This window comes from Phascolarctos cinereus, unplaced genomic scaffold (assembly GCF_003287225.1).
Source record: "Phascolarctos cinereus isolate Bilbo 61053 unplaced genomic scaffold, phaCin_HiC Scaffold_726;HRSCAF=1367, whole genome shotgun sequence".
Lineage (NCBI taxonomy): Eukaryota > Metazoa > Chordata > Mammalia > Diprotodontia > Phascolarctidae > Phascolarctos > Phascolarctos cinereus.
In genome coordinates, this window is record NW_027556098.1 from 356,830,570 (window position 1) to 356,858,372 (window position 27,803).

A 27,803-nucleotide genomic window follows, 5' to 3' on the forward strand; every position below is an offset into this window, starting at 1 on the left:
ATGTTGCCAAGAATTATAATAATTTCATAAGAAATTTAACTGACGTACATCAGTTGCTATAGTGAGTCAAATCAGCAAGCATTTATTAAGCACATAGTATGTGCTGGGTACTATTCTAAACACTAGGGATACAAAGAAAGGCAAAAAAACGGTTTTTGCCCTCAAGGAATTCACAGTCTTAGGAGAAACAACATGCACATGATAAAATACAAATAAGATATATGCAAGTTCAATTGAAGCTATCTCAGCGAAAAGGCACTCATATTGGGAAAGTTAGGGAAACCAGGAGGGTAGAGGTAAGGAAGGAGAGTTCCAGATCTAGGAGACAGCTAGGGAAAATGCTCAATCAAAAGATGGAGTGTCTTGTACAGGAAGCCAGTGTCACTGGATTACAGAGTATATGGAAGAGAGTAAGGTATAAAAAGACTGGAAATATAGGAAGAGGCCAGGTTACAAAGGGCTTTAAAAGCTAAATAGAGAATTTCATATTTGATCCTGAATGTGAGAGGGAGCTACTAGACATTTTTGATTGTGGCAGGGTACATGCTGAGACCTGCACTTCTAGGAAGTGTACTTTGGTAGCTTAGTGGAAGATAGACTAGAGTAGGAAGAGATTTGAGGTAAAGAAACCAACCAGCAAGTCATTGAAAATAGGCTAAGGGTGAGGTGCAAAGGGTGGTGGCAGTGTCAGAGAATGAGGTATAGATGGGAGATGTTAGGAAATTAGAATCAATAGGACTTGGCAACAGATTGGATTTGGGGGGAAGGGAGTGGAGAATAGCAGAGGTGACACATCTGTTGCAAACATGGGTGACTAGGAGAGTGGTGGCATCCTCAAAAGTAATAGGAAATTTAAAAAGAGGAAAGGATTGGGGGGTGAGAATAATGAGTTTAGTTTCAGACATGTTATATCAGACAATTATTAAGCATCTGCTCCGTCAGATACTGAACTAAGCACGAAGAGGCAAAAGACAATCCCTGCCCTCAAGGAACTTAAAGTCCAGTGTGGGAAACAACATGCAAACATATATATGCAAAGCAAGCTGTATACAGGATTAATAGGAAATAATTAACAGAAAAGGCACTAGAATTAGGAGTTGGGAAAAGCTTTCTGTTAAGGTAGGACTTAAAAGAAGCCAGAGTGGTTAGGTAAAATTTAGAATCATTAACATAGAGATGATATTTAAATCCTTGGGAGCTGATGAGGTCACCAAGTGAAGTAGTATAGATGGAAAAGAGAAGAGGGCCCAGGACAGAATCCTGAGGGACCCCTATGAGTAGAGAATGTAATCTGGAAGAGGACCCAGAGAAAGCAGTCAGGAGAACCAGGAGAGAGTGATGTCCAGAAAACAGAGAGAGAAGAGTATTAAGGAAGAGTAATAGTGTCGGAGGCTGCATAGAGATCAAAAGAGAATGAGAATTGAGAAAAGACCATTAGATTTGGCAACTAAGAGGTCATTAGTAACTTTAGAGTGAGCAGTTTTGGTGGAATGTTCTATTTTTTGGAGGAGAAAGGATGGAATGGGATGGCTTGAACAAGTACTGAGAACCTCAGAAAAACATCTTGGGTACCAGTTCAACTAGAATTCCTGGAAGACTTGAAGTAGGAGGGGTTTTTTAAAAGTTGTAAGTAAAATGAGAGTGCTAGAAAACTAGGAAAGCAATCAGAACTATGGAAGAAGGAACTGGGTAGGGAATTAACAGGTTGCCACAAGAAGTGCAAAACCTTGCCCCAAGCAACAAACTCCCTGAAAATTAGAATGGGCCAAACGTAAGCCAACAAGTTCATGAGGCAATAACAAATATTAAAGTCAAAGACCAGGAGAAAGTAGAAAAATAGCTAAGGTATTTCGTTATAAAAATAGCTGATCTGGAAAATGGATTGAGGAGAAAAAAAATTGAAGAATCATCAAAACACCTGAAATCTATGACCAGAGAAAAAGCCTACGCATCATATTTCAGGAAATCTCAAAAGAAAACTACTCTGATCTTTTAGAACCAGATGGCAAAGAGGAAATAGAATCCATTAGTCATCTCGAAGAAACCTTAAGTGAACACTTCCAGGAACATTAGAACCAAAATCCACTTCTCCTAGGTCATAGAAAAAAAATACTGCCATCATCCATGGAGGGTTCACAGGCAGGGTCACACTGCATTTTTTAGCAGTCACCACAGTGAATGAAGGAGTAGAAGCTTGGAATGCAGTATTCCGAAGGCAAAGGATATATGTGCTTATAGCCAAGAATAACTTATTCAGCAAAACTGAACATAATCCTACAAGGGAAAAAATTGACCGTTCATGAACTAGAGGTTTTCCAAATATTCTTGATGAAAATTCCAGAGCTATGTAGAAACTTTGACGTTAAAACACAAGAGTTAAGAGAAACATAAAAATGAACAACAGGGACTGAACAGCTACAAAATTGTTATTTTCAAGCATGGGGAGATGATATGTGTCCTCTCTGAATCCTGTCATCCCCAGGAGTCGTAGATTGAGTTTCATTAGACAGAGCCTGGGAATGGAATGATTCTATTATATCTTGATGACGTAAAGGGAGGAGTGGGAAGAGAGGCAAGAGGAAAGGAAAGGCAAGAAAGGCTAGAGAAGATTGTCTCACATAATCAAGGTATATATCTATATCAATAAGAAGAGGATGAGGAAGAGTGACTGATCCTTGAACTTTACTTTCATCTGAACTGGTCAAAGGAAAGGAGAAAAAACACAAAGAGTTGGGTATAGAAATATATTTTGTTCAGCTGGAAAACAAGGAGGGAAAGGGGTGAAAGAAGGAAGAATTGGAGGAAGGAAAATTAAAGGAGAAATTTATCCTAAGATAAACAAACTAGGGATTTACAAAAATGCAGCTTTTTGAAGTGGCAAAGAATGGAAATCTGACAGGTACTCATAAATTGGAAAATGGTTGAAAAAGTTATATAAATGTGATGGAATACTATTGTGTTGTTAAGAAATGATGGGAGGAATAATTTCAGAGAACCTGGGAACACTTGTATGAATAGATGCAGAATGTAGTGAATAGAATCAGGAGAGCATTCTATAAGTGACAGCAATATAATAAAGACAAACAAGTTTGAAAGAATTAGGACCTCTGATCAGTGTATTGACCAGCCATGATTCCAGAGGACTACTGATAAGACATGCTAGCCACCTCTTGATAAGAGAAGTGAAGGACTCAGTACAGAATGAGATGTGGAGTTTTTATGGACATATCCAATTCAGGAATCTATTTTGGTTGACTTTAAGTGTTTGAATAGAATTTTTATTAATGGTCTTAGTTGGGGTGTGGTGGGGTGAGAGAGAGTGAGTGGATTTTTGCTGATGGAAAAAATAATTTAAAATATAATAAAGTTATCAAAGAAAACATTAACTGCTGACTCATTTGTCTGCTTTCCTGTCTACGTAATATTTTCATGAGAATGTGTGTACGTATGTGTATATACACATAAATCTATATAGCATTTTTGTTGAGGAAATTTAGAGGTAGGAGGGAGGCATTCAGAAGTGATATTCTTCTACATTTTTAGAATCACACAATTGACTGAAAAGTTAAAAAAAAAAGTCAGATCCTACTGTGTTGTGTGTGTGTATATGTTTTTAAGTTTTTCATTTGGAAGACCGAAATACCACTTCACTTTGCATTTAAGATGTTTTTTTACAAGATTAATTGAAAAATATAAAATACAATTTTGCTTTACTCTCTGCTCATTTATAAAAGTTCGTAAAAGATCTTTATCACTGTTGTGGAAATCCACTACAAGTTTGACTGATGGGGAAATTTCTGTAGTTTGTGAGCTCTTCCCTATGTGCCTCCTTTTGATAGATGACCATCTTGTGATTTTATCAAGCCCCAGTGATAGCCTCCTAAATGAAATCACTAATCATTCAGAAGAATTTAGCATAACTCTTCACCTTTGAAAAAACAAGTGAATGAAGAATACCAGTTGTCTAGACTAGGACATGCACTTGGATGGGCACATCAGTTTATGTGTTTTAGATGGGTAGTACAAGTAATTGATGAATTGACCTAGAATTTTACTGGAAATTGGGGGATGTGGGCTAGATAGCCTTTCAGAGCTCTTTTATTCCAAGTTTGTCCCTGGAAAACCAAAGCTTGTCTGATGTGTAACTCTAAGTCATGGGATGGTATATACCTATACTCTTCAAAAAATTCAGTTGAAAAACACTTGTACAATAGTGGAGAGGCACATTTTGGATGTCACTTCCTGCAGGCTATTGTAAACAAGGAGTTATGAAGAATTCAGGTAGCCACTTCTTGAGCAAGATGAATTACCTTCTGATCCTTACTTCTCGGTATGAAGACAAATTCACCTCCATGCTGTAGGGTACTTTATTTTTCTTTGTCACCAGTGTCATTCCACCCACTGGTGCTACCATGAGTCAGCTTTACCAGTAACATCACAAAGAAGATTTACAGCAACAAAAGTGTCTATGGTCTCTGAAGCTGCCTGTTGCTCTGGGGAGGTGAGGAGGATGGAATGGAGAGGGGTGCCTTCTCTCAAAAGAGTGTGAGGTCCCCCTAGCTCTTCCCTTCTCACACCCAATCTACTCTGGGCTTTTCAGTTCCTTCCCCCTGCTGAAAGACAAATGCTACCACCATCCTTACCAGGACCTGCAATTTGCAGTCTTTTGAGTCTCTCTTTACCTCAGCCCATTCTGATTAGGGCTGGGGACGCAAAGGTAGAGGAGACATGACCTCTCCCCCATGTCTATTTTCTTTTTTTCTCCCTTAAACTTAAGCCTTTTTCTTCTCTTTAACACCCCTATGTCCCAATCTCTTTTATTTTATTATTGCTTTTTTTTTTCCTAGGCGATCTGCAATTGCCCAGGGTCAAACAGCTAATAAGCATCTAGTGTCTGAGGCTGTATTTGAACTCAGGTCCTCCTGACTCCAGAATCGATGCTCTATCTATTGAGTCACCTAGCTGCCCCTCCCTTGTCAATTCCCTTTTTCTTTTTGTCTTACTTGATGATAGTTTTGGTTTCTGCTCCTTCCCAGACTCCCCATGGAACTTGGGTTTTCATAATTTTTCCCTTCTCCTCTGCTTCCATCATCTTTACTCCCACAGATTATGGGAGGGTGGGGGTTAGGCAGAGTTGGCTAGGGGTGGAGATCAGTAAAGAAACTACTAACTCTTTAAAAAAGGGGTAGAAAATGTGCTTAACAATGTTCAGTTGAAAAAACGGCCTAGATTTTTTGCAGGAGTCATGCCCATGTGCTCCATTGGTAACTTCATAGTGTATGTAAGAAGAACTCAAGACAGATCTTCAGAATGTAGGGCAGATCCCCTCTGATTCACTTTTGGAATTTAGTAATATTGAACATTTTATTTTGGATGATAATACATAGTTTGTGTTTCTTATTTTGAAAAACATTCATATTTCTCCACTTGTCAGGAAATGGCTCTTAATTTACGTCATTGTGTTGTCGTATTCATTTTACTATATAATTGTATAACTACTAACCACTTTGAAAATGTAACTGAAATGTCTTCTAAGACTGAGTTTTTTTAGAATAAAAATGTACCTTAATGGTCATCTAGTCTAACCTCACCCTGATTCCTGAACAACTTTTTCCCCCCTTTTTCCTATCTTCATGTTTGTTTCTTTATTAGAAGATATCCCAAGTCCACCCCCAGTCGTCATGGTGCCAGTTCCTGTACCAGTGTTTGTGCCTGTACCACTGCATCTTTATACACAATATGCACCAGTCCCATTTGGACTTCCAATACCAGTGAGTGATTATTCTAATTTAACTAAGAGTTAGTTTATGGTTTCCAGGTAGTATATAATTTTTCATATCAAATACTAGACTTATTGGTAAAAGTGGGAAAACAGCCTTTTTTATAATATACATGATGATGAGTCCTAATCATAATGATAGCTGATATTTAGCATGTTATATGGTTTACAAAGTGCTATATATACAGGTCTCATTTGATCCTCACGGTAATCCTGTGAGGTAGAGATATATATATTTTCACATTATTTAGTAATGAGTGCATATTTGTCATCTCATGTAATCATGAAGATAGATATTAGAGGTTGTAAGAGAATATTAATATTTGTGTTCAGAAAACAATACTGGAAAATACAAACAGATATAGTCACCTTTTACTTAGGTGATCCAAAACTTAATGAAATAAACTGATAGGCAGCCTTTACTTTTTAATAATAATTTTAAAATGCCTTGCATATGCTACTGTCCTGTGTTTCTTTTAAAGCAATTCAACATTATCATTTGATCTCAAAATATCCCTGTGGGTAGATTGTTATCTTCTCATCACAAAGGAGATCCGTTTATAAAAAACATACTTGCAATAGAAAAATCATTATCTAAACAACTGTCTAATAACAAAATTGGAGTTCTATTCTGTAACTCTTAAGTATTTTCTTAGATGCCGGTCCCCATGCTTATTCCTACAACAGTGGACAATGCAAATAAGGTCAACGAAACCATCCAAGACATTAAGGAAAATATGTCTCCTCATCCATTTGAGGCTGACCTTCTTCAGATGGCAGAAATAATTGCGGAAGATGAAGAGAAAGAAAAAACACTATCTCATGGAGGTTGGTATTGTCTTAAGTTAAAAAAAAATACTGTGCGACTTTAATAATAATAGACAACGGTGATAATTTTTTAAAATTTCCATAAATAGGTCTTGTTTTGGGTTTGTGGTGACTTTTAAGCCTTAAGCCTCTTTGAAAATAATTAAAAAACTTTTTTTAGTATTCCTGAGTTATCCACAGTCTATAGTCTTTATCTAGAGAAACATAATCTTAAATTTTTTTTAAGGTTCATTGTCATCTGGTACTTTTTTCCTAACCAAAAGCCATCGTGATTATTTGTGTAATTTTCTTCTATGTTTCATCTTTTTTTCTCTTGATATATATATTTACTGTAGTCAGGTTATTTGAAAATCCATAGATTGTAGACACTGAAAATATGAAAAGACCTCAGAATTTATCTAGAGCAACCTTTACTTGAGTAGGAATTCTTCCCCTCCATCACACCACACACACTCTACTACCATATCAATCAATGGTCATTAAATATTCCATCAATCTATTAATTAACAAACATTTACCAGGCGCTTACTATATGCCAGGCATTTTGAAGTACAAAAACAGAAATCTTTGCCATCAAAGAGCCCATATTCCATCAAGGAAAATTGCATATATACATGCATATAAGTTGAAAAACACATATGTTTATATATACATGTATATAAACACAGGTATGCCTATACATACACAGAGAGTGAATGCAAAATGATTTGGAGGGGGTTGGCACTAACAGCTGGAGGGTGTGTGGTTCAGGTCAAGAAAGGCCTCATATAGATGGTGGCCCAGAAGTTGATCTTCAAAGGGGCCTAAGTTCTGCTGTGTATTATGTCCTCTTCACTTAGCCTGTATGTCTTCTGAGCCAACTTGATTCTCTAGCATATGATTTTTTTTTTTTTAAAGTAAAATGTAGTTTGGGGTGTACATGTATACCATCGTGGAATAGTTAATTCTTAACTTTAGTGACTCAAAAAAATATATGAAGATATACTGAAATTCTTTCTAAACTGGTTCATAAACCTGCCATAGCATATCATTTGGGATGAGAAAAAGAAATTATGTGTGTTTATGTAAGTGAGCTTAATTTCCTGATCATTATAAATTGTTTCTTTTTTCTTGAGGGTCTCAAACATCTGAGCATGAGCTCTTTCTTGACACCAAGATATTTGAGAAAGGTTTGTACTTTTAAATACATTCTGATTTCTCCCAGTCCAATTTTTCTAGTCAGTAGCAAGATACTGTACTATATGTCTTGCTTGGTTTTGTTTTGGAAATTTTCTTTTGTCTGTGTTAAAATTTCAGATCAAGGAAGCACATATAGTGGTGATCTTGAATCAGAAGCAGTGTCTACCCCACATAGTTGGGAGGAAGAACTTAATCATTATGCCTTAAGGTCAAATACCACACAGGAGTTGGATCTAGAACCGAAGCAGTCACCAAAAGTGGATACAGAACAAGATCTAGAGGCAGATTTTCCATCAGGTTTGTGCAGAACTGTAAAATTATCTTTCTTAGATGAGAACAAATTTCAGTTGATATTTATCAGGCAGTCAGAAGGTAGTAGGAATAATTACTTAGGTCATAATGTTGAAAATATGTGATTGCTGCCTTTGCAGAACTGTTCCTATTTTAATAGTCCATTTCATTTTTATCAGCTTCTGTTTACATATTTTGCTAGTTTCAGTGAAGGATTTTTAAAATTCACATTCTAAAGGCTGCCATACTTCATTTATCTTAATTGTCTGAGAAAGTTTTTCCTTCATAAACTTAAAGAATAAAGCAATGTATAGGAATCTTCCTGGTACTTTGATTTTTTTTTTGTCATTTAATTCACTTTGTAATTTTCTTTTGAATATAGAAACCTTTGATCCCCTCAGTAAGGGAATGGGAATTCAGTCTCGCTCACGACCAAGACGACGACACAGAGATGGCTTTCCACAACCCAAACGAAGAGTAAGCAGCAACTGTTTCATTGGGGTCTTGATAAGTTTCTCTGATACTCTTTTTCTTCATTTACTCAACAGACATTTATTGAAAGCCTCTATGCATCAGGCATTTTTCTAGTTGCTATGTAGATCAGTAGTGTCATACTCAAAAATGGTAGCCACTTACCCATAGATAAAGATCTCTGTGGACCACATATTGACTTAGTTTGAAAATGTAATGCTATCTGTATTTTACTGTATTTTCATTTTGTTAAATATCTCCCAATTACATTTTAATCTGGTTCAGACTTCTTTCAAGAGTGTTGTGGACCACATGCATGTTTAATACCTCTGGTGCAGATAATTTTAATTGCTTTATGGTTTTTTGTAGCATCATTTTCTGAACACATTTTTACTTACAATAAAAACAATCTTGATTCAAAGGCAATTTTCTATGGAAAACGTTTAGAAGGAAAAGTCTTCTATTCATAAGTTTTCTTTACCCCTCAAGTAATTAAAAAACCATAGTCTCAAATACACCTCTTTTAATGAAAAATACATAAGTAACTTGCTTTTCCAACCAAAAGGAAATAGATGTGTTGGAATTTGAGAACTTAACAATTATTAGCTTTCAGACATGTATAAAGAGTAGAACATTTAACTGCTCCAGTGATCTGTTCAATTCAGCAAATCTTTACTAAACATTTATACTATGTTTGAATGTAAGAATCATTGTGTGCTACTTTACTGAGGAGACAAAGGTGAAGAACATCACTTCTGCCCTCTAAGAGCTTAAATATTTGATTTTAGTAGGGTTCAAGAGATCTATCTAAATAAATTTTTCAATGTAGAAACACCATAAGGGGAAAGGAGAAAGTGCTGCAGGAAATAGGAGTAGGGAGAACTCATTTGGCAAAAGTGGGTGAGGAAAGGTGAGATGGTAGGAAACTCCATTCACGAGGTGATGCCTGAGTTGGATCTTGAAGGAAGTTAAAGATTTCAGCAGGCAGCATTCAGGATGGAATAGTATGTTCTTAGCAAAGAAAACTGCATGGCCGGTGGGTTGTCTGTCTTCAGTAGAATCTAAGCTTCTTGAAGAGAAGACCTTTTCATTGTTATCTTTGCATCTCAATTCTCAAACACAGTGTGAAGCTCATAGTAGGTACTTAAGTTAATGCTTGTTGATTAAATGGAGTTGGAAGAGGGCAGGACGAGTTTGGAGATCAAGTAATAGTCTTTTGTGCCAAGAATGTGTGATGAGAAATAGAGTGAAATAAAGTTGGAAAAGTAGTCAAATTGTGGGGAAACTTAAATGCTAAGGAATTTGTGTTTTTACCCTATAGAGAGTTAAACCAGTGAAAGCGTTTGAGTAGGAAAATGCCGTGGTCAGACCTGTGCATTAGGAAGAGTAATTGGCAGCTATTGGATAAATTGGAGATCCCAGCAGCAGGGATAACTACTAAAATAAACAAGGTCAGAAGTAATGATGTCTTAAAATAGGAGAGAAGAGGTTGGACACAAGATTCTCCTGAAATGGTATCAAAAGAATTTGACAGCTGAGTGAAATAGAATATGAGGAAAAGTCAAAGATAACTCCAAAGTTTGAGCCAATATTACTGGGAACATATTGATAGAGCAACAGATAAGAGATGTATACATCAATAGAAGTCATGTGAAGTTTGTTGCCTTTACATTGAAACCTTTCCAGTATTATAGATGTTAGCATAAATATGCTAAGATTTATTTGCTGTTTTGTCTGGATGACCTATAAGATCTCTATCAACACTAACTCTCTGCTTCTTGCACTCACTTGTGACTTTATTGTACTAAAACTCCACATGTTTCATCACCACTAAGTTTGAAACCCTGACTAATTTATAGAGCCATTAAGACGTACTACAAAAGGGGTAAGGAAAGCTTATCTTTCCATTGCCTAAACTTCTTCTTGCTTCCATGAGAAGTAAGAAAGAAGGTATCCTTTCTTTAAAGCAAAGTTGGTTGAAAACAACCTTGTTTATTATGTTTCATTCTTTTACTTCATTAGGAGGTAAAAATGGAATATGTCTTGTTTTCTTGTCAGTTCATTGTTAATCTTAGCAATGTTAATATCAATATATTAAGTCATTTCTTTCTAAGAAGAGGACCCAAAGCTAAAAATTATATCCTGTATATTTGTAGGGAAGGAAGAAGTCTATAGTAGCTGCAGAGCCCAAGAATTTTGTTCAAGGAGCAATTCAAGGTGGTTCAGTACCCCCAATGACACTGAAATACATGTATGGAGTAAATGCCTGGAAGAATTGGGTTAAGTGGAAAAATGCCAAGGAAGAACAGGGGGAGCAGAAATTTGGAGGTAAACATACTAGACTTCCCTTGATAAAGGTGAGCGGCTGGGGGTGGAGGTAGTTTAAAAAGGGTCTCAGGTCTATTCAGTTAAAATAACTATTGGTGCAGTAAACTAGGTGTAAAGATTTCCAAGTCTCTAATCTGGGTGTGAAGTTTTTTACCCTTTCATTTAAGTTTTTCATCTTTCCTTGTCAGGTGTTGAACCTGTTCCATGCTCTGATTCTTTGGGAAGTGCCCCAGATCATTCACTCTCTCAAGAAACCTCTGAGCCCAGCTGCAGAGGTATAACTAATTTACAAAACTTATTCTCTTTTCATCTTCTCACTGTACTTAGAAATATAAATGTCATCGTACATTTGTTTGAGTTAATAGATTATGAAAAGGGAACATTTTATTGAAGGAGCCTTTTATTGAAAGGACACTAGTTTTTGAGTCAAGACCTAGGTTTTGTCAACCTTACCTCTTACTAATTGTTTGATATTGGACAAATAATTTTGTATCTCTGACTTTCTATTTTCTTGTTTGTAAAATGAAAGGTGGTACTTGTACTACCTATTTACAGGTTTGTGAATACCAAAGGAGATAATAATATGAAAATATATTACAACTACAAATCATTGTGGTAATCTAATTAGCTATTGAGATTATCAAATATACAAATGAATTTCTGATCTCATCAATTCAAGAGTTCTCACCAGCTGTGCAGATTACAGTCCCTCCATGCCTGCCTATCCTATGCAACTGTTGTTTATGTCTTCCTGAAATTTTGCATCAGGAAGTCCATCTGACATGCTGGAAGTCTTCCTCATTTCTTCCCAACATCACAAGGGTACTTTCCAGTGTAGCACTCTGCCCATCCACCTGCCATCCCTTTGTCTCATCACCTGACTAGCCTATCTTCTCTTCCTTCTTTTGTTTCTGTTCCTTAGAGTGCCTCATTGATTATATATTGCAGCCTGCTTATACCCACCATATGCCTCTCCATTGACCTCTGAGCAATATTCATTCTTAGTTCTTCAAAGAGAGTTGGTTCCATGTCTTACTGTCATTTAATAATGTTAGTGTGTTATTATAGTATTAGTTGTTATTAAATTAGTATTGAAAAGATGCATCTTTGCTTTCGTGGAAAGCTTAGAGGTCAGTAAATATGCTTTGTCCTTTCTTGAAAGAAATTAAGTGTGCTCTCTTCCTTCAACTCTGGGCCCAAACTGCTATTCTGTGCTTTCTGTGCCATACAGAATACAAGATCCCAGTATGTTGTTAATTATGAAAAAGTGTTTGATTTGGTAGAACAAATCCTAACTTAGAGGCATTTTTACAATGTATATCCCATCTGTGCATCAAGATGATTCCAGATTGTTTGGATCTATGACAACAGCTGTGACAACAGAAATAACCCTATTCCAAAGAATCAGACTAGGCATAAAATAAGGAAAAATATACTTGTCAAAGATATTCAAGGTTTTTGTGAGGGAAGAGATACAGTGCAAAATCTGTGGTCGAAAAGGGATGCCCTGTGATTGGTAAGGTCTGCTAGATGCTCTTCTATCACATCCCATTTCATTTCATAGTCCTCTGAAAGAGATCTGTAATCACTCCAAGGAGCTTGTGCTATCCGTCCATACAGAAAACACGAAGTAGGTGAAGAATATCTATTTCCCCAGTTTCAACTTTGAGATTATTATTATGTTAAATTACTGAACAAATTGCCTCAAACATTGCTATTGGGTAGGTAAATCAGTATCTCACATGCAGACTTTTGAATGAATGGTTTTATGATGTGGTTCTGTTTAGCCTCATGTGAGGACAAGGAATTTGGGGTCATTGTCTAACTGCATAACAAACAGCCAGAAGCTATAATGTGTTCTCATACTTATTAGAAGTTGATATTTAGTATTTTTATCCCACCCTCCCACAGTCCGCCCTATAAAGCTAAAGGAAGAAATTTTGTCCTGTACTTTTGCTGAATTGAGTTTGGGCTTATGCCAGTTTATCCAAGAGGTGCGGAGACCAAATGGTGAAAAATATGATCCAGACAGCATCTTATACTTGTGCCTTGGAATTCAACAGGTACCAAATTAAATTATTTTTCTTTATTTCTTACTGGTACTGGCAGTTGTTACTTCTTAGTAATTCTGGCAAAGCCCATCAATCAGTTTGAAAAAATAGTGTAATAATTTGTGCTTATATAAGAACACATTTTTTTTCTGTAACCCTGAAATTAGTTCTTCTTGTTGGTGTAGTATTGTTTTGGGGGCTCCTTTGGGTATGAGGTTCAGATGACTTTGGAATTAGAGTGCATCTTATTTTTAAGATTTTAGATTGGCCAAACCTAGTTTTCAGAAAACTATGACAACTGCATTGATTTCCTTCAAGTGCTTGTACTTATTAATATTTCAAAAATGATGGGTGTACTCCATTTGACAGAAACCTACCATAGTCATTTGGAAATAAAAAATTCTATCAGTTGTCAAATAATCAACTATCTATTGTGTGCCTGCTGTTTTTCTAGACTGGGCCATAGGCCTTATTGAGACAAATAAACAAGGGATTTCATCCTCACCCTTAAAGAGCTAACAGTCTAACTATGTAAAGATAAATTAACATTAATTACCAATTGAATCTTATAGATATATTGTTTGTGTTGAAAGATAAGTCTTCTCCATTTAAAAAATCAGCATTAATCAGTCACATTGAGTATTATTAATAACCCTCAACTCAGTTACTAAATAGACATAAAATAAATTCTCAAAATAAGTAATTCTTTAGGAATGAACACTAAAAGTTTAAACAATTTAAAGGAACCTATTCATAGATTCAGTATACAGAATTTCTTATCTGAAAGTACCTCAGAGGGCATCTAATTCAACCCTTTCCATCATAGGAATTCCTTATACGGTAATCTCAAGGAGAGGTGGAGGGGTCCTCCCAAAGCAGTTTGTTCTGCTTTTTAACAGCTTTAGTTGTTTGGAGGTTTTTCTTTACATTGAGCCAAAACTTGCCTTCACTGTTTCTGTTTTTGCCCTATGAGGTCAAGCAAAATAAGTCTAACCCCTTTTCAAAATGGCAGTACTTTAACTGCTTGGAGACAGCATTGATACCACCCCTCTGCTTTCTCTGTTCTTAACATCCCCAGGACCATTATATGTCCTGATTTCTAGTCGTTTGAGCATCTTGTTTGCCTTTCTTTAGATTCAGCTCACTAATATCCCCAAACCCCCATCTTTTCCATTTCCTTCCTTACAAATAGCCAAAAACTAACCTCAGTATTGTAGATCTGATCTAAGTTTGAGTACAACAAGGCTGTCATACACAAGGCTTTTCCTACTGCCATGCCGCGGTGCTGACTTAAATTGAATTTGCAAGCCACTTAAACCTTCTGATATTTTTCATATGTTCAATTGTCTAGGGCTAGTCAATCCTCATCATTCTATTCTTGTTCAATAGATTATTCTGAATCCAGCTGTAAGATGTTTATATTTACCCTAACCAAATTTCATTATAGAGTCAGTCACTCTGTCCCTCTGTCCTTTGGAGATCTTGTTGGACCCTGACTCTTGCCTAGGATGTTAGCTGTTTCACTTGGTAAGGGAGCTGCTATCTGCTACATTACTCAAATCATGGTTAAAAACCTTGAACAACTAAATGCCACGGATATTCCACTGAAACCTTCCACTAGTGATACCTCCCTTCATGTTTACATCATTTTATAGTGACAATCATAATGGTAACTGATACTCCTTTTTAAAATTTTTGAACCTGTTTGCATAAATTATCTCATTGAATCTTGCAACAACCCTGTTGTGAAAGTCTAATCATCCGGCTAGATCTGAAGCCACCTAATTGTATTTTCATCTAATCTTTGTGTTACCTTGGGTTAGAGATGTTATATAAAGTAAATTCTGAGAACCACATAACACATAAGGGCCGCTTGTTTTGTGAATGTAATCCTAAGAGAAATTCCTGGTTTTATGATTTAGATTCAGTACAGTATTTATATTTTGTGGTTGATTTCAAACTCATAGGTAAATGTGAGTTAGTTAAATTATTAATGTTGTCAGTTTTAAGTGAATTTCCCAATTAACCAACAGTTATCCACTTATACACTAAAACTGTCTGTGTTATGAGGACATAGGACAAAGAGACGAGAACTGCTAGCGCTTTTTCCCACTATGCACAATTTTATGTACTGATTTAAGGGCCTTTCTATTTCTACCTCCAATAATCCTCTGATCGATTCAGTTATGTCTTTAAAAAAAGTAGAGCCCTTTACCAGAAATTAATTTAACTAGTAAAGTAAGTCAATAAAGAAAAACCATCTTCCTTCAAATTTATCTGCAGGTAAAAAATGGTAACTTTAGAAGTCCATGACAAAATGGCATTTGAAAAAATGAAGTTTAATTGGAAATCAAACCCTCTCTAACATTTGGGTTCTCTGCTGTACTCTTTAGCACTTAATTATATGCTCTATTTTATTCTTTTATTATTTTATGTCTGCTTGTTGTCTCCATGGATAAACTAGGTTAACACTTAACCTAATCTGTTCTCAAAAATTACAAAGACTTTATTGTCCATGTCCAGCACTGTAGGCCTGGGTTTCTCTGCCTCTTAATAACTGTAATTAACAGGTAAAGTTTTATTTTTATCACAGAAACTTTTTTGGTTCTGGGGCTTCATGCAACTAGCTTCTAAGCACAGAACTAAAGGTCTCCTGAGTTCACTTAATATTGGCTAGCTCTTATTAATTTTTTTTTCCAAAAATTTTTCTTTTAAATATTTAACTTTAAATTGTCTTACACCATTTTAAAATGTGATTTTTTTAAGTACATAATTAAATCAATTAAAAAATGTTTTGGAATAAATTAAATTCCTTTAAAAACCACCATCTGAGGAGCGCATCTATTCAGTAAATTTGAAGTATGCTTATATTTTATTAATCATTATCAAGATTGTATGTCATAGAAGTACAGACAGTTCTGGCTTTATATAAATTTGCATTATGCAAATTCAAGTTTATGTAAAGAATTCTGAAAGAAATCCACATTCCCAAAAAAACACGCATGTTAATTTTACTGTACAGCATTATGTGCTCTCGTTCTCTTGGTCTCTGCTCTGCTCCTGCCCCTTGGGTTCTGCGCTCTGTGGGGCAGCCACCCCCCCAAAAAAAAAAACCAAACTTAAAAAAACCTCTAAGTGAAAGCAGATACCACTGCCTGATTTGAGGCTTGGCTGGAGACCTCCAATGCCAACAGAAGAGACCTTTGCCCTGCTCTGACCATTCAGTGTGAGAGGGGTAATAATATATTACGAGGCTAGAAAGATAAGATAGGGCCAAGTTGTGAAGTATTTTCAAGCCGAACAGAAAATTTTATGTTTTATTCTGTAGGTGATAAGGAGCCACAGGAATTTCTTGAGTAGAAAAGTGGTGTGCTCAGAGCTGCACTTAAGGAAAATTACTTTGGCAGCCATGTGGAGGATAATTTAGAGCAGAAATGGACTTGAAGCAGGGAGACCAGGAGGAGGCCATCACAGTAGGTGAAGAGGCCCTGAACTAAACTGTGCTCAAAGAAGGAGGTAGAAACAGCCAGATCAGGCAGTGGATTGAATGCAGAATTCAGGGGGATAGTGAATAGTTGAGGATACTGCTGAGGTTATGAACCAGGAGACTGGAAAGAATAGTGGTACATTTGATCAAAATAGAGAAGTTTGGAAGAGGGGTGGATGTAGGAATAAAAATAATGAGTTCTCTTCTGGACATGTAGAATTTGAGATATGTTAGTGACGTTCGGTTTGAAACATCCAGTAGGAAATTGGTGGTGCAGGATTGCTAATTAGAGAAAAGACTAGGCCTACCCATAAATATCTATATGTCATCTGCATAAAGATGATAATTAAACCCTGTGGAGCTGATGAGGTGACAAAGAGTAAAAGAGAGAAGAGAGGGACCAGGACACAGACTTGTGGAACACCCATTGTTGGGGAAGGACATGATGTAGGTAATGGGCCAGCAGCCAGGCTGAGGAGTATTCAGACATAGGAAGAGAACCAGGTAAGAGCAGTTTCACAGCAACCCAGAGTAGAGAGATTGTCCAGAAGGAAAGGTAGGTAGTCACCAGTGTCAAATGAAGCAGAAAGGTTAAGAAAAATGACATGTAACTGAAAAAAGGCCATCAGATTTGGTAATTAAGAAATTATTGGTAATTTTGGAAGGAGTGGTTTAAGTTGAGTGATGAGGTGTTAAGCCAGAGTACAAAGACATAATGAAAGGAAATGAAAGAAAGGTGTGTGGACAGCTTTTTCTAGGAGTTTAACTGAGAAAAGGACAAGAGTTAGGAGGAAAACTTGGAAGAGAGAAGATTCTTTAAAGATGAGAGAGACTTGGACATATTTGAGGGAAGTGGGGAAGGAACTACAATACAGAGAAAAAATGAAGATCACGGAAGGGGTAAGATGATCAAGGGGGCAGGCACTCTGCTGGAATCAAAGACGGGAAGGAATAGAATCAAGGGTATGTGTCAACGTGGCCTTAGTAAGGAGGACTACTTCTTTGTCAAAGATTGGTGAAAGGCATAATAAGGGATGATGAAGAGAAACAGAAAATAAAATATGATCTCAGTTTTATCAGAAAGTAAGAATTGAAATCCTCAGCTGAGAGGGTGGGGTATAGGGAAGTTTGGGAGGCTTGATGACAGAAGAGGAATTAGCTTTGATGGGAATTGAAATGGGGAGGCAGGAAGGTAGAGAAAGTATTGTTTTGTTGCAGTGAAGACCCATTTGAAGTTTGACAACATATATTTGTAGTCTGTCAAATTAGTACAATTGTGTTACTTCCTTTTGTGCCATTTGGCAGCACAAGACTAATCCAGGACTGACTTTTGTCAAGGGGTGATTGTCAGATGAGATGGTAAGTTGAGAGTAGGAAACAGTGTGGAGTTCAATTGGCTAATTATCAAGTCAAGATGAGGGAAGCGAAGTTAGACCAGAGGTAATGGCCTGGAAAAGTACCTAGGAGTAGAGGAATTAGAGGTCATGAAGAAGGAGAAATAGTAGTGGAACACTTTAATGGTCAGGTTTGACTGTGACCCTCTTTATGTATGTCTGAGAATTAGGGAGTAGATCATGAAATTTTAAGAGAGAGATTGAGAATCTCAGAAGTTAGGTTGTTTGGGGGGAGTATTGGCATGGAAATTGGAGTCCCCTGGTATAAGAGAAAGAATTGGAGAGCAAAGACAGGGAGCGTGGTACTGAACTTCTTGCCAAAGGAAGGGTAATGATTTGTAGACAGCTGTCACTATGAATTGTCTGTATTGCGTAGGAACTTAGGATAGTAATATTTAAAGGGGAGATTACTGAGTAACGGTTACAGAGAGGCTGTGGAGAGCAAGAAGTATTCCAGCTCCTTCTGTACGACTAGAGAGCATCAGCAGTTGAAGGTACCACCAGTGCTGGAAAGGATGACCAGCCATGCAGGGACATTTGGGGGGAGCCAGATATCTGTAAGAGCAAGTAGACAGAAAGAATGGGAGAGAAAAAGGTCTGCAATGAAAGGAGGTTTGTTCACTCTAGAACTAAAATGCCAGAGGGCACAGTAGGAGGGATGTGGCCAGACATGGGGCAGGATGGAGATGAGAGAGGGAGATAGACTTGCCTCTTGATAGATCCCACCTGAACACCCACCTGGGTTTTCACATTCTCTCCAGCTTTACTCAGATTTTGCTGACCTGCACACCACAGGATTGGCAGAATTCCTCTTCATTTGGGGCACCTAGTCATGTCTCCCCTGTCAGGGTCATCATTCCTCTTGCTGAAAAATCTGTGCTTCAGTAAGCAATTAACAAGTCAGAAAACATTTTTTCAAGTGTGTCAGAGACCATTGTACATTTAGATTTTCTTTCTTGAACCTGATATTTTTATATGTTTCATTGACATTTTTCTTAACTAGTAATGGAACACTATTCATATTGCAGTGGGGTTGGAAATTAAAAAGAAAGCTTTACCTTTTTTTTTTATTAAAATGGAAAAAAAGTTAACTTTTGTCCTTTTTCTGTGTACCAACCAATGTATGTCTATCTTTCCTTTTTTATTGCAGTACCTGTTTGAGAATGGGAGAATAGATAACATTTTTACTGAACCTTATTCCAGATTTATGATTGAACTTACAAAACTTTTGAAAATATGGGAACCTACAATACTTCCTAATGGTAGGACAATGATGGATTGGGGGGTTTTATGTTTTTTTGTGTGTATTCTTAACATATATAATATTTTTTGGTTTTCTGAGCCTTCTGCCAATCATGTCACGATGACATTTATATTCTTGCCATAAGTATCACTACTCTGTCCCCAAATTTTATATTATGTAAAATATCCTCTCAACACTAGAGTCCTTTGGAGAAAAGAGAGACTATGAATTGATTAGTCTTTGGGGATTGTATGCATCTTATCCAAGAAAAATTACATATTTCCTCTATCTTATTACCAAATAGAAAAAATATATAGTTTTCAGGCAGAATTTCCATGCCAGTACTCAGATTCAAGAATTTGAGACGTGTGATATGTTTCCTTTTGCAAAACCTAATACTTAAAGAAATTTCTCATAATTTTAATGCTTTTAAAACCCTTAAAGCCGAGCACTTTTAAAAGATCTTGAGAAAACCATGCCAGAACAATAACTTTAATGATATATCAGGGAATGTTGTGGTAGGTCCCCATCTTCCCTTGTGCTCCATGTTTATTTGAATATAGAAGAGGAAAAGACATATGGAATCCCTCTCCCCAGGGTTTGGTTGCCACTGGATTGAGATCTTTTTAGCTTTTCACTTTGCGTGGCATGGATGAAAAGATGCTGTTTTTATCTCTTTTCTCCACATCCCTTTTCAGGGTACATGTTTTCTCGGATTGAAGAAGAGCATTTATGGGAGTGCAAACAGCTGGGTGCTTACTCACCAATAGTTCTCTTGAATACACTTCTTTTCTTCAATACTAAATATTTTCAACTAAAGAATGTCTCAGAGCACCTGAAGCTTTCCTTTGCCCATGTGATGAGGCGGACCAGGACTTTGAAATCTAATGCCAAGATAACATATTTGAAAGTTTTCCCTCCTTTTCAGAAGCAGGAGGTAGAATCAGGTATGTGGTGCTATTTTTGAATATCTTTATAAATTGTATGTGTATATTTATGTTCAGATAGATCACTTAACTACTATCTGGTCAGGCTGGTGCCCTGAAATTTTAGACGTAGAAAATAGCTGCTTTGTTTTTAACACTGAAATAACTTCCTGCAGTTTCATTATTAACCAGGACTATTTGTTACATCTATTTACCGTAGTCGGTCTGAAGTTTTTCAGCACGAAGGTTCTATCTTCTTTTGAGGCTTATACACTGATACATCATTCTCATATCACCTTGTTGGCATCAAATACGACACTAAGCTTTTACATTTATTATCTGATTTAATCCTCATAGCCACCCTGTGAGGTAACACAGAGAAGGTATTTTCCCCATTTTACTGATAAGGAAGTTAATGCTTAAGTGATTTGCCCAAAGTCATAAGTGGTAGAGCTGAAATTAAAGATCATGTCTTTTTAACTTCCAAGCCTCTAGTATGCTTTCTACCATTCATGTTGCCTTTAAGTTAGTATTATTGCTTTATAGAGAGGACTTCTCTTTATTTTTGTTTTTATCAAGATGTCTAATACAATATTCCTTTTGTCCAGTTAACCAGTAGAGGTCATTGCTGAGTGCTGAGTTTAGCACCATACTACTCAGTATTCAGCATATGTCAAAAATGAAAAATCCTAGCAGCTTTAGTCTTTTTTTCATGAAATTATCATGTAATCATTTACTATGTAATTATTTTGTAAAGCAGTACTTAACATTTTTTAAAAATTACTGAGATGTCTTTTTTTTTCACATCACTTTCATTTCCCAATATATTCTTTCTGTTACCCTGGGAGCCATCCCTTTAACAAAAAATTTAAGAGAAAATTGTATATTGGGGGAGGGAGGGAGTTGGGGCAGTACAGTTCAGTAGAACTGTCCAGCAGGAGGCAGCGAGGTGGTGCAGTGGATAGAGCACCTGCCCTGGAGTCAGGAAAACCTGAGTTCAAATCCGGCCTCAGACACTTGACACTTACTAGCTGTGTGACTCTGGGCAAGTCATTTAACCCCATTGTGTAGCCCAAAAAAACCAACCAAAACCAAAAAAACTATCCAGCAGTTCAGCAGACACATCAACTGTGTTGCACAGTATAAGATGTTACATTTTGTCAACTTTTCTCTTAAATCAGGGTTGTTTATTATAATTGCAAAATATTGAAGTTTGTTGGGGTTTTTGGGTTTTTTTACATTGTTATAGTTATGTATATTATTTCCTGTTTTATTTAGTTCACTTTACATCAATTTCTATAAATCCTTTCATACATTCCAAATTCTTTATATTCATCATAATGCCTTGTAGATCTCACTGACAAGGAAGAAGTGGTTTGATGGGGTGGAAACTTTGGGAACCTTGATAAATGGTGACTCACTCCCATTTTTTAAAAGACTGTAATACAGAAGTGAAGGAAAGGGAAATTGGTCATTATCTAACATACAATCTAGTTTTTAGGAGATATCTGTAGGGTCCAGAAAAAGGATCGATAGGTTCTCTGGCTTAACATTCTATAGGAGATTCTGTCTATCAAGACTGAAATTCTATAAACATAAAGATAGGTAATTCCAGTGGGAAGAAAAGGGAGTTGTCTGAAGAGACTGTGGTGGATGGACAGGATGTAATGTACATAAGCTGAAAGCAAAGAAGAGTACAAACTAGAGATCGCTGAATTTGGGACTGGTTGAAAGGTTGGAACCAAAGAATGTGACATCTTAGGAAGAAGAGTCTAAGAAAGTGCCGTAGGGATCTGTGCTTAGCCCTGTATTCCTTAACGTTATTATCAGTTACTTGGATGAAGACATAATTATAATACATAATTTGGAGGAAACGCAAAACTGGATCAGATAGCCAACATATTGAATGACAAAATCAGATCCAGAAACATCTTGACATGCTAGAATATTGGACCTAATTTAATAAAATGAAATTTAATAAGGTTAAATTCTAATTATTCTTGGATTTTAAAAATCAGCTTAACAGGTACAACACAGGCAGCCATGGCTACACAGCATGACTTTTGACGGCAAGCTGGAGATTGTATTGTATTACAGATTTGGCATGTCAGGTCAAGAAGTAACATTATTTCAGGTGGCATGAAAAGGGACATGGCATTTAGGACCGATAAAAGTTACATTCTGCTCTGGCCACCCAACACCTCAAATACTGTGTTTAGGTCTGGATGCCTCATTTTTGGAAAAACTATAGCGCATCCAAAAGAGGGCAGCCAAGAGAGGGAACTTAGGAAGTTTTCCCTGGGAGAGAAACCACTTAGAATTTCTTTACTTATCTTAATAATAGTGGGTAAATTAGCAAGGAGTACCACTGTTTTGGATCTCATTCTCTCCAGTGTAGCAGAACTAGGTGTTGGAAGAGAAATGATGAGAAACCTGGGAGAAGGCAACTACTCCAAATTTGAACTTGATAGAGAAGGAGAAGAAAACCTAGAATGGCCTGATGTGCAGCCAGGGCTAGTAGAAAGAAGATGAAGAAGCCTGTGATTTAGAACGCTGTAGGAGAAATCTGCGTAGGAGGGGTCGGAAACCTCTGAAGACACACAGAGGTAAAATTCTAGGGACACTGCCAGGCTGGAGAGCATCAAGATGGAGGCAGCCAGCCAGATGAAAGGCCTTGAATTCTGAGGAGGAGGGGAGTTGTGAGATTTTTGCCGTCTTGAATTACTTATAAGATTGTTATAGGGAAGAAGGATTGTTCTGCTTAGGCCCAGTGAGCAGAACTAGGACCAGTGGATGAAAATTCCAAAGTGACAAATTTAGGCTCTTTTGGAGGAAGATCCTTGTAACTGTTAGAGCAAGGCTGGGGATGGGATGGACAGTGGGTTTTCCATCCCTAGAAATCTTCAAAGGAAAAGCTGCATGACTACTTTTTGGATATATTATAGAAGGGACTCTCGTTTAGATGTTAGAGTTGATGACCTCTGAGAGTCCTTCCAATTGATGGATTCTGTGATTATGATATTTACCGAACTCTTCTTATATTTTACACAGTCAAGAATTACATTTATTCTGTGGTTGATAGAAGTAGATTTTCCTCTCTTCACTTCCCCTGGCTTCTTTGTGATAACCTTGGACCTCTGTAGAATATTTTAACTGAAAAATGATTTGTCTATTATATGTGAGGTGACTTTCACTTGGCATTTCCATTCATCACTAATTCTATTTCTGATAATTCTCTAGGAGGAAACAAGTTTGAATAAATAACCCATTGAATGCCAACAGGAATGCTTGGAGGCAGAAGGCTAGTTACTTTCTTGGTTTGTGTACTGTAGCAGGAGAGAAGCTGATCTTGGAATCTGTTTGGCTTGAGCTCACATCTGTTTTCTGTTGCTATGGATGCCAGGAACCTGGTTAGACCCAGGGAAGTTTTTTTTTTCTGCTGTGAATGTCAGGTTCTCCAGGAATAAGCTGCTTCCAGCCATCTTGTTCTTCTTTCATAAGAAATGCTCATTGGCAGGTAGAATTTCTGGTTTTGCAGTTAAATCCAGCAAGCATCTTTAGTGCTTAAAGTGAAGACACTTCCTTATTCCCCAACAGTCTTTTTTATCCCACCATCTCTAGATAAACTGACTGTGGGAAAGAGAAAACGTAATGAGGATGAAGAGGTTTCAGCTGCTGTGGAAATGGTTGAAAATGCAGACAACCCACTAAGATGCCCAGTCCGTCTTTATGAATTTTACCTGTCAAAATGGTAAGTAGCATGTGGATCCCCAGTGCATGAAGTAGATCATAATGATTCTGAATTTCAGTACATTGGAACCCAGAATTGTAGTACAGGCCTGTGACTGGCTAACATGAAGGGCAAAGATATATTGTCATAGAATAAAGTCAGATTGCTCGCAGTTTTTGTTGGCCATCTAGTTGCCTGGGAGACAAACTATCTCAGTGGTCCTTAGCACTCTGGACTTTTCTTATGCACCAGTCTAAAAGGGAAGGAAGCATTACATGTAGAGACCAGGATGTCAAAGGGTCAGGATTTCCTGCGTATAGAAAATGGAACATCTTACAACTTTCAGCACGTGGAGATCTAGAAATAGGAACAAGTATGCATTCTTATTAAATACACAGGGCTGATGGTAGACAGTTTCTAATGTGGAATCACTTACACTAAGTCTTGTTCTATAACATCTGCGTATAAATATTACCTTTCCCTTAATTCTAAAAAGAAATTGGTGCGGCCTGCGCCCCCACCCCAAGTTTTCTAAAAACCTCGTTGCAAACAAGCCAAGCTGGGCAGAGTGACTTTCTGATAGCATCTAAACCTTTGTTTTAATGCAGCTTTTTCATAGAAGCTATTTTTGTTTAATAAATGACTACCATCCATAAATAATGGTCATTATACCTAGTGTTGAGTTAGACACCTGGCTTCTGAGCAACCACAATTAATTGATTAATGACAGAAAGTAGAGAAGATACTTTATTCTGCAAAATATTTAAGGAGGCAAGATCTGTTTTTAAGAATTTTGATATTTGTCCTCCTCTTACAGAAGTAAATAATATAGATTTGGTATTGTTAAGCATTCTTTTTAAGTGAAATGGTAGGAGATGGCAGTATTGCCCACCGGGCTTATATCAATGTTGTAGGCAGTAGAACCTATCTTTTAAAAGACCCATCACTTCAGTGATTAATCCCATGTGTAATTATGCAGAGATCCAGTATTACTCAGGTTATAACAATCAAGAAAAGTACATAGTGGATTACTAACACATTTGGGAAAACTATAACTACTATATATCTCTATATAGTTACTATAGCTTATAAAATAGGAGTTTCCAGGGATAGGATACAAGACATCTACTGCTTTTAAGTGTCCTCTCTCAGGTCATAGGCCTGCAAAATTTCAAACTCTAGTTAATCAATAATTCTGAGAGTTGTAAGTCATGAGAGCATTGTGTACACTGAATTTCTCTTCCCCACAAAAGATTTAGCTGAAAGTTGTGATATTGGCCCATCACTCAGGGAGTGGTGGTGATGTTCTCCTCTGACTTAAATTTTCTCTTCTTTCTGTGGATAGTTCTGAAAGCGTGAAGCAGAGAAGTGATGTATTTTATCTTCAGCCTGAGCGCTCCTGTGTACCCAATAGCCCCATGTGGTATTCCACATTCCCAATAGACCCTGGGACCTTGGACACCATGTTAACACGTATTCTCATGGTGAGGGAAGTACATGAAGAACTTGCCAAAGTCAAATCCGAAGACTCTGATGTTGAGTTATCAGATTAAAACTGAAGTGGGATTTTATTTTCATACACATTTGTAAGCACCAAACTGTGAATGCATCCAGCCTTCAGAAAACGGTGTGTATCAGATAAGCCAAGTCCTCTTGACTTGGTTATAAAATAAAGGAAAAAGGCATCTTGTGAACCACGGGGGATGTACAAACTGGAATCGAAGGAAGCAAGCTGAAAGAGATGACATCCTTTGGCGTTGATAGAGTTCTTAAACAACTAAAGAATGAACTAACCTACTTCTGAGTGGTGCATTATCTTATTTTGTTTGGGAATAACAAATTGTGAAATATTTTTAAGGAAAATGTTGTATAAAACTCTACCATAGTAAACATATACCTTAGAGAGGTAGGTCACGTTACTGTGACTTTGGCGTGAAATTTTGGCTGCTGTTGACTACTATAGGGCAAGCCCTGCATTAGTCAGGGAAGAAACCCATAGAAATTTCATGACAGATACTAAATGAGGTATGTGGGGCCCAGATTCAAGGACCTTAAACACCTAGCTTCTTTTTTTCCAAGGAGTAGAGGATAAAGGTGGTCTTGTTTTTGTTTGCCACGCTCATTTAAGTTGGTGAAGGATGCCAGTCTTCAGTGCTTCTGCTGCGGTCCCTCATGTAGGCAGGAAATGCCTTCACTGCTGTTGTCATAGTGATATCCCTCTTTGTTTCCCGAATCTGTCACAGCTATGGGTATAGGCCATGGCTGAAGTGAGGGAGCTCTGGTTGTAGACAGTGGGAATCTGTGGAGCACATGTTAAAACCCGAGGATCTTGGAATGTTTAGAAAAATCCACTAAATACCCTTCTGAGGGTTCTGCTGCCCTTTATAATCTGATACCACTATCTCCTAAGTACTGTGGTACACAGAAAATAGAGGTCCCCCATTTCGTTGTTGTTGTTTTTTTTTTTTTTGGTTTTTTTTTTTCAAAATGGCAGCTTCTCTTTCCACTTCTTTCCCGTCCCAATTCCCAGTTCTTTCTTTTGGCTTGTCTTCTGTGCCAGGTTCCAGAGGCCCTTGTCATTTCAAAACAAATGGTCCCTTTTTCTTCCCTCCTTTTGGCAAACTCATGTGTGATTAAATAAAGACACAGTATTACTCAGGCTATGAGAACCAAGGTAGAAAAGTACCTAGTATGTTTCCAGCTAAAGCGTTTAGAAGAACTTGTAGCTACTATATTCCTAAAAGTGAGACTTTCTAGGGAGTAAAAAAGCATTCTGTTTTAGGTGTCCACATCCAGGTCCTAGCTCAGCAGTGTTTCAGATGCTAGCTACTCAGTAATCTTAGAGTTGTAAGTCATGGGAGCATTGGGTATATGAATTTCTCTCTCTTAGAAAAGATTTAGCTAAAGGTTGTTATGATGGCCACTCACCTTCTTTAAGATTGAATTGGGCCCTATGATAGAAATGTCAGAGCCTCTCAGAAATTTTAACAGCCTTGAAAAGAATTTTCAAGATTTCCCCTTTTTGAAAGGTGGGAGGGGGTGGGTGGGAACAGAAGGTCCGTGCTTTTTTTTTTGTTTGTTTTAAAACAGTAACTAAAGGTCATTTAACTACAATAAAAATCAGAAAGTAGCCTTTTGACATTGTGTACCTAGTCGTTTTGTCCCTCTTGCCTGTAACAGATTTCACGGATGTATTTTTAATACCAAGAACTGTGTGAAAAAAGTAAATCTGCCCCAATTCTGTATGATCACATCCATCTGTGTTTGTCATTTCTGACTATAGAACTTGCCTATTTCAAGTGCTTGTTTGAAGTGGAGGGATAAAAATCTGACTGTCAGATATTACCTAATAAAGCATCTAAATCTTTCCTGGCATAATGGTCCCCATGCTAAGAACATGACAGTGTGTGGAGAAACACTGAGACACTTGCCCTTCTACCTGTAGTGGTGTAAAAAATACGCATAGAGAATGTAGTGGATGAATTGTTATAAAGTAACCAGAAACAAACAAAATCTATATCTTTTAACTTGAGAACTACCATTACCTGGATAATGTATGATTGATTGTATGAGATCCCAGGATTTCAGGTTCATGTAAGTCTGCAAAGTGGCCCAGAACCCTGATCTAATGCCTAGGAGAAAATATTGATAATTAATTCTTGATCATTACTCATAAGTATAGCCGTTAACGTTTGTGTGCCTAGTTGTTTGGGTTTTTGTTTTTTATTTCATTAAAATTATGTGAAATGGGCTCTTTTCCCCCCAGGGAGAAAAGAGAAACACCTAGTCACTCATTTAAAAAGCAAAACAAAAAAAAACTTCTGGGTTTTCCCTTGACAAAAGCCACAGAAATATTCCCCTAGAATAAAATAGTATATTTGTATATGATGGGTGAGTTATTCTTTTTTTCCATCTTGGAAAAAACTTTGGCTTTTTTCCCCTTAGGTCCTGTTGGTATGTCTCAGCATATTTTAAAATTACAGGGAAAAAATTCGACCTGATTTACTTGCTTCCAGAAAACATTATTTTTATTCAGGCAGGTAAGCATCCATTATCTCATTGAAAAGTCTTTTAAATATTTTTCCCGCCAGTAGTT

At 37.0% G+C, this 27,803-nt stretch overlaps 1 protein-coding gene across 11 annotated transcripts in view; it reads left to right on the plus strand.

The window, feature by feature from the left end:
- ZMYM4 (zinc finger MYM-type containing 4) overlaps window positions 1-27,590 on the plus strand; it is a 130,693-nt gene extending 103,103 nt beyond the window's left edge. For 4 of the 11 annotated variants that reach the window (XM_020983698.2, XM_020983699.2, XM_020983701.2 and 1 more), the window contains 12 exons: window positions 5,653-5,771; window positions 6,436-6,607; window positions 7,723-7,776; window positions 7,904-8,083; window positions 8,460-8,554; window positions 10,705-10,876; window positions 11,065-11,151; window positions 12,788-12,939; window positions 18,959-19,070; window positions 19,750-19,998; window positions 23,575-23,728; window positions 25,053-27,590. In XM_020983698.2, coding sequence (XP_020839357.1) covers window positions 5,653-5,771; window positions 6,436-6,607; window positions 7,723-7,776; window positions 7,904-8,083; window positions 8,460-8,554; window positions 10,705-10,876; window positions 11,065-11,151; window positions 12,788-12,939; window positions 18,959-19,070; window positions 19,750-19,998; window positions 23,575-23,728; window positions 25,053-25,260 — 1,754 coding nt within the window. In that variant the 3' untranslated portion in view covers window positions 25,261-27,590. The remainder of the gene's footprint in view (window positions 1-5,652; window positions 5,772-6,435; window positions 6,608-7,722; window positions 7,777-7,903; window positions 8,084-8,459; window positions 8,555-10,704; window positions 10,877-11,064; window positions 11,152-12,787; window positions 12,940-18,958; window positions 19,071-19,749; window positions 19,999-23,574; window positions 23,729-25,052) is intronic. The other 7 variants (XM_020983703.2, XM_020983707.2, XM_020983702.2 and 4 more) reach the window with 5 other exon arrangements.
- Window positions 27,591-27,803: the final 213 nt, after the last annotated feature.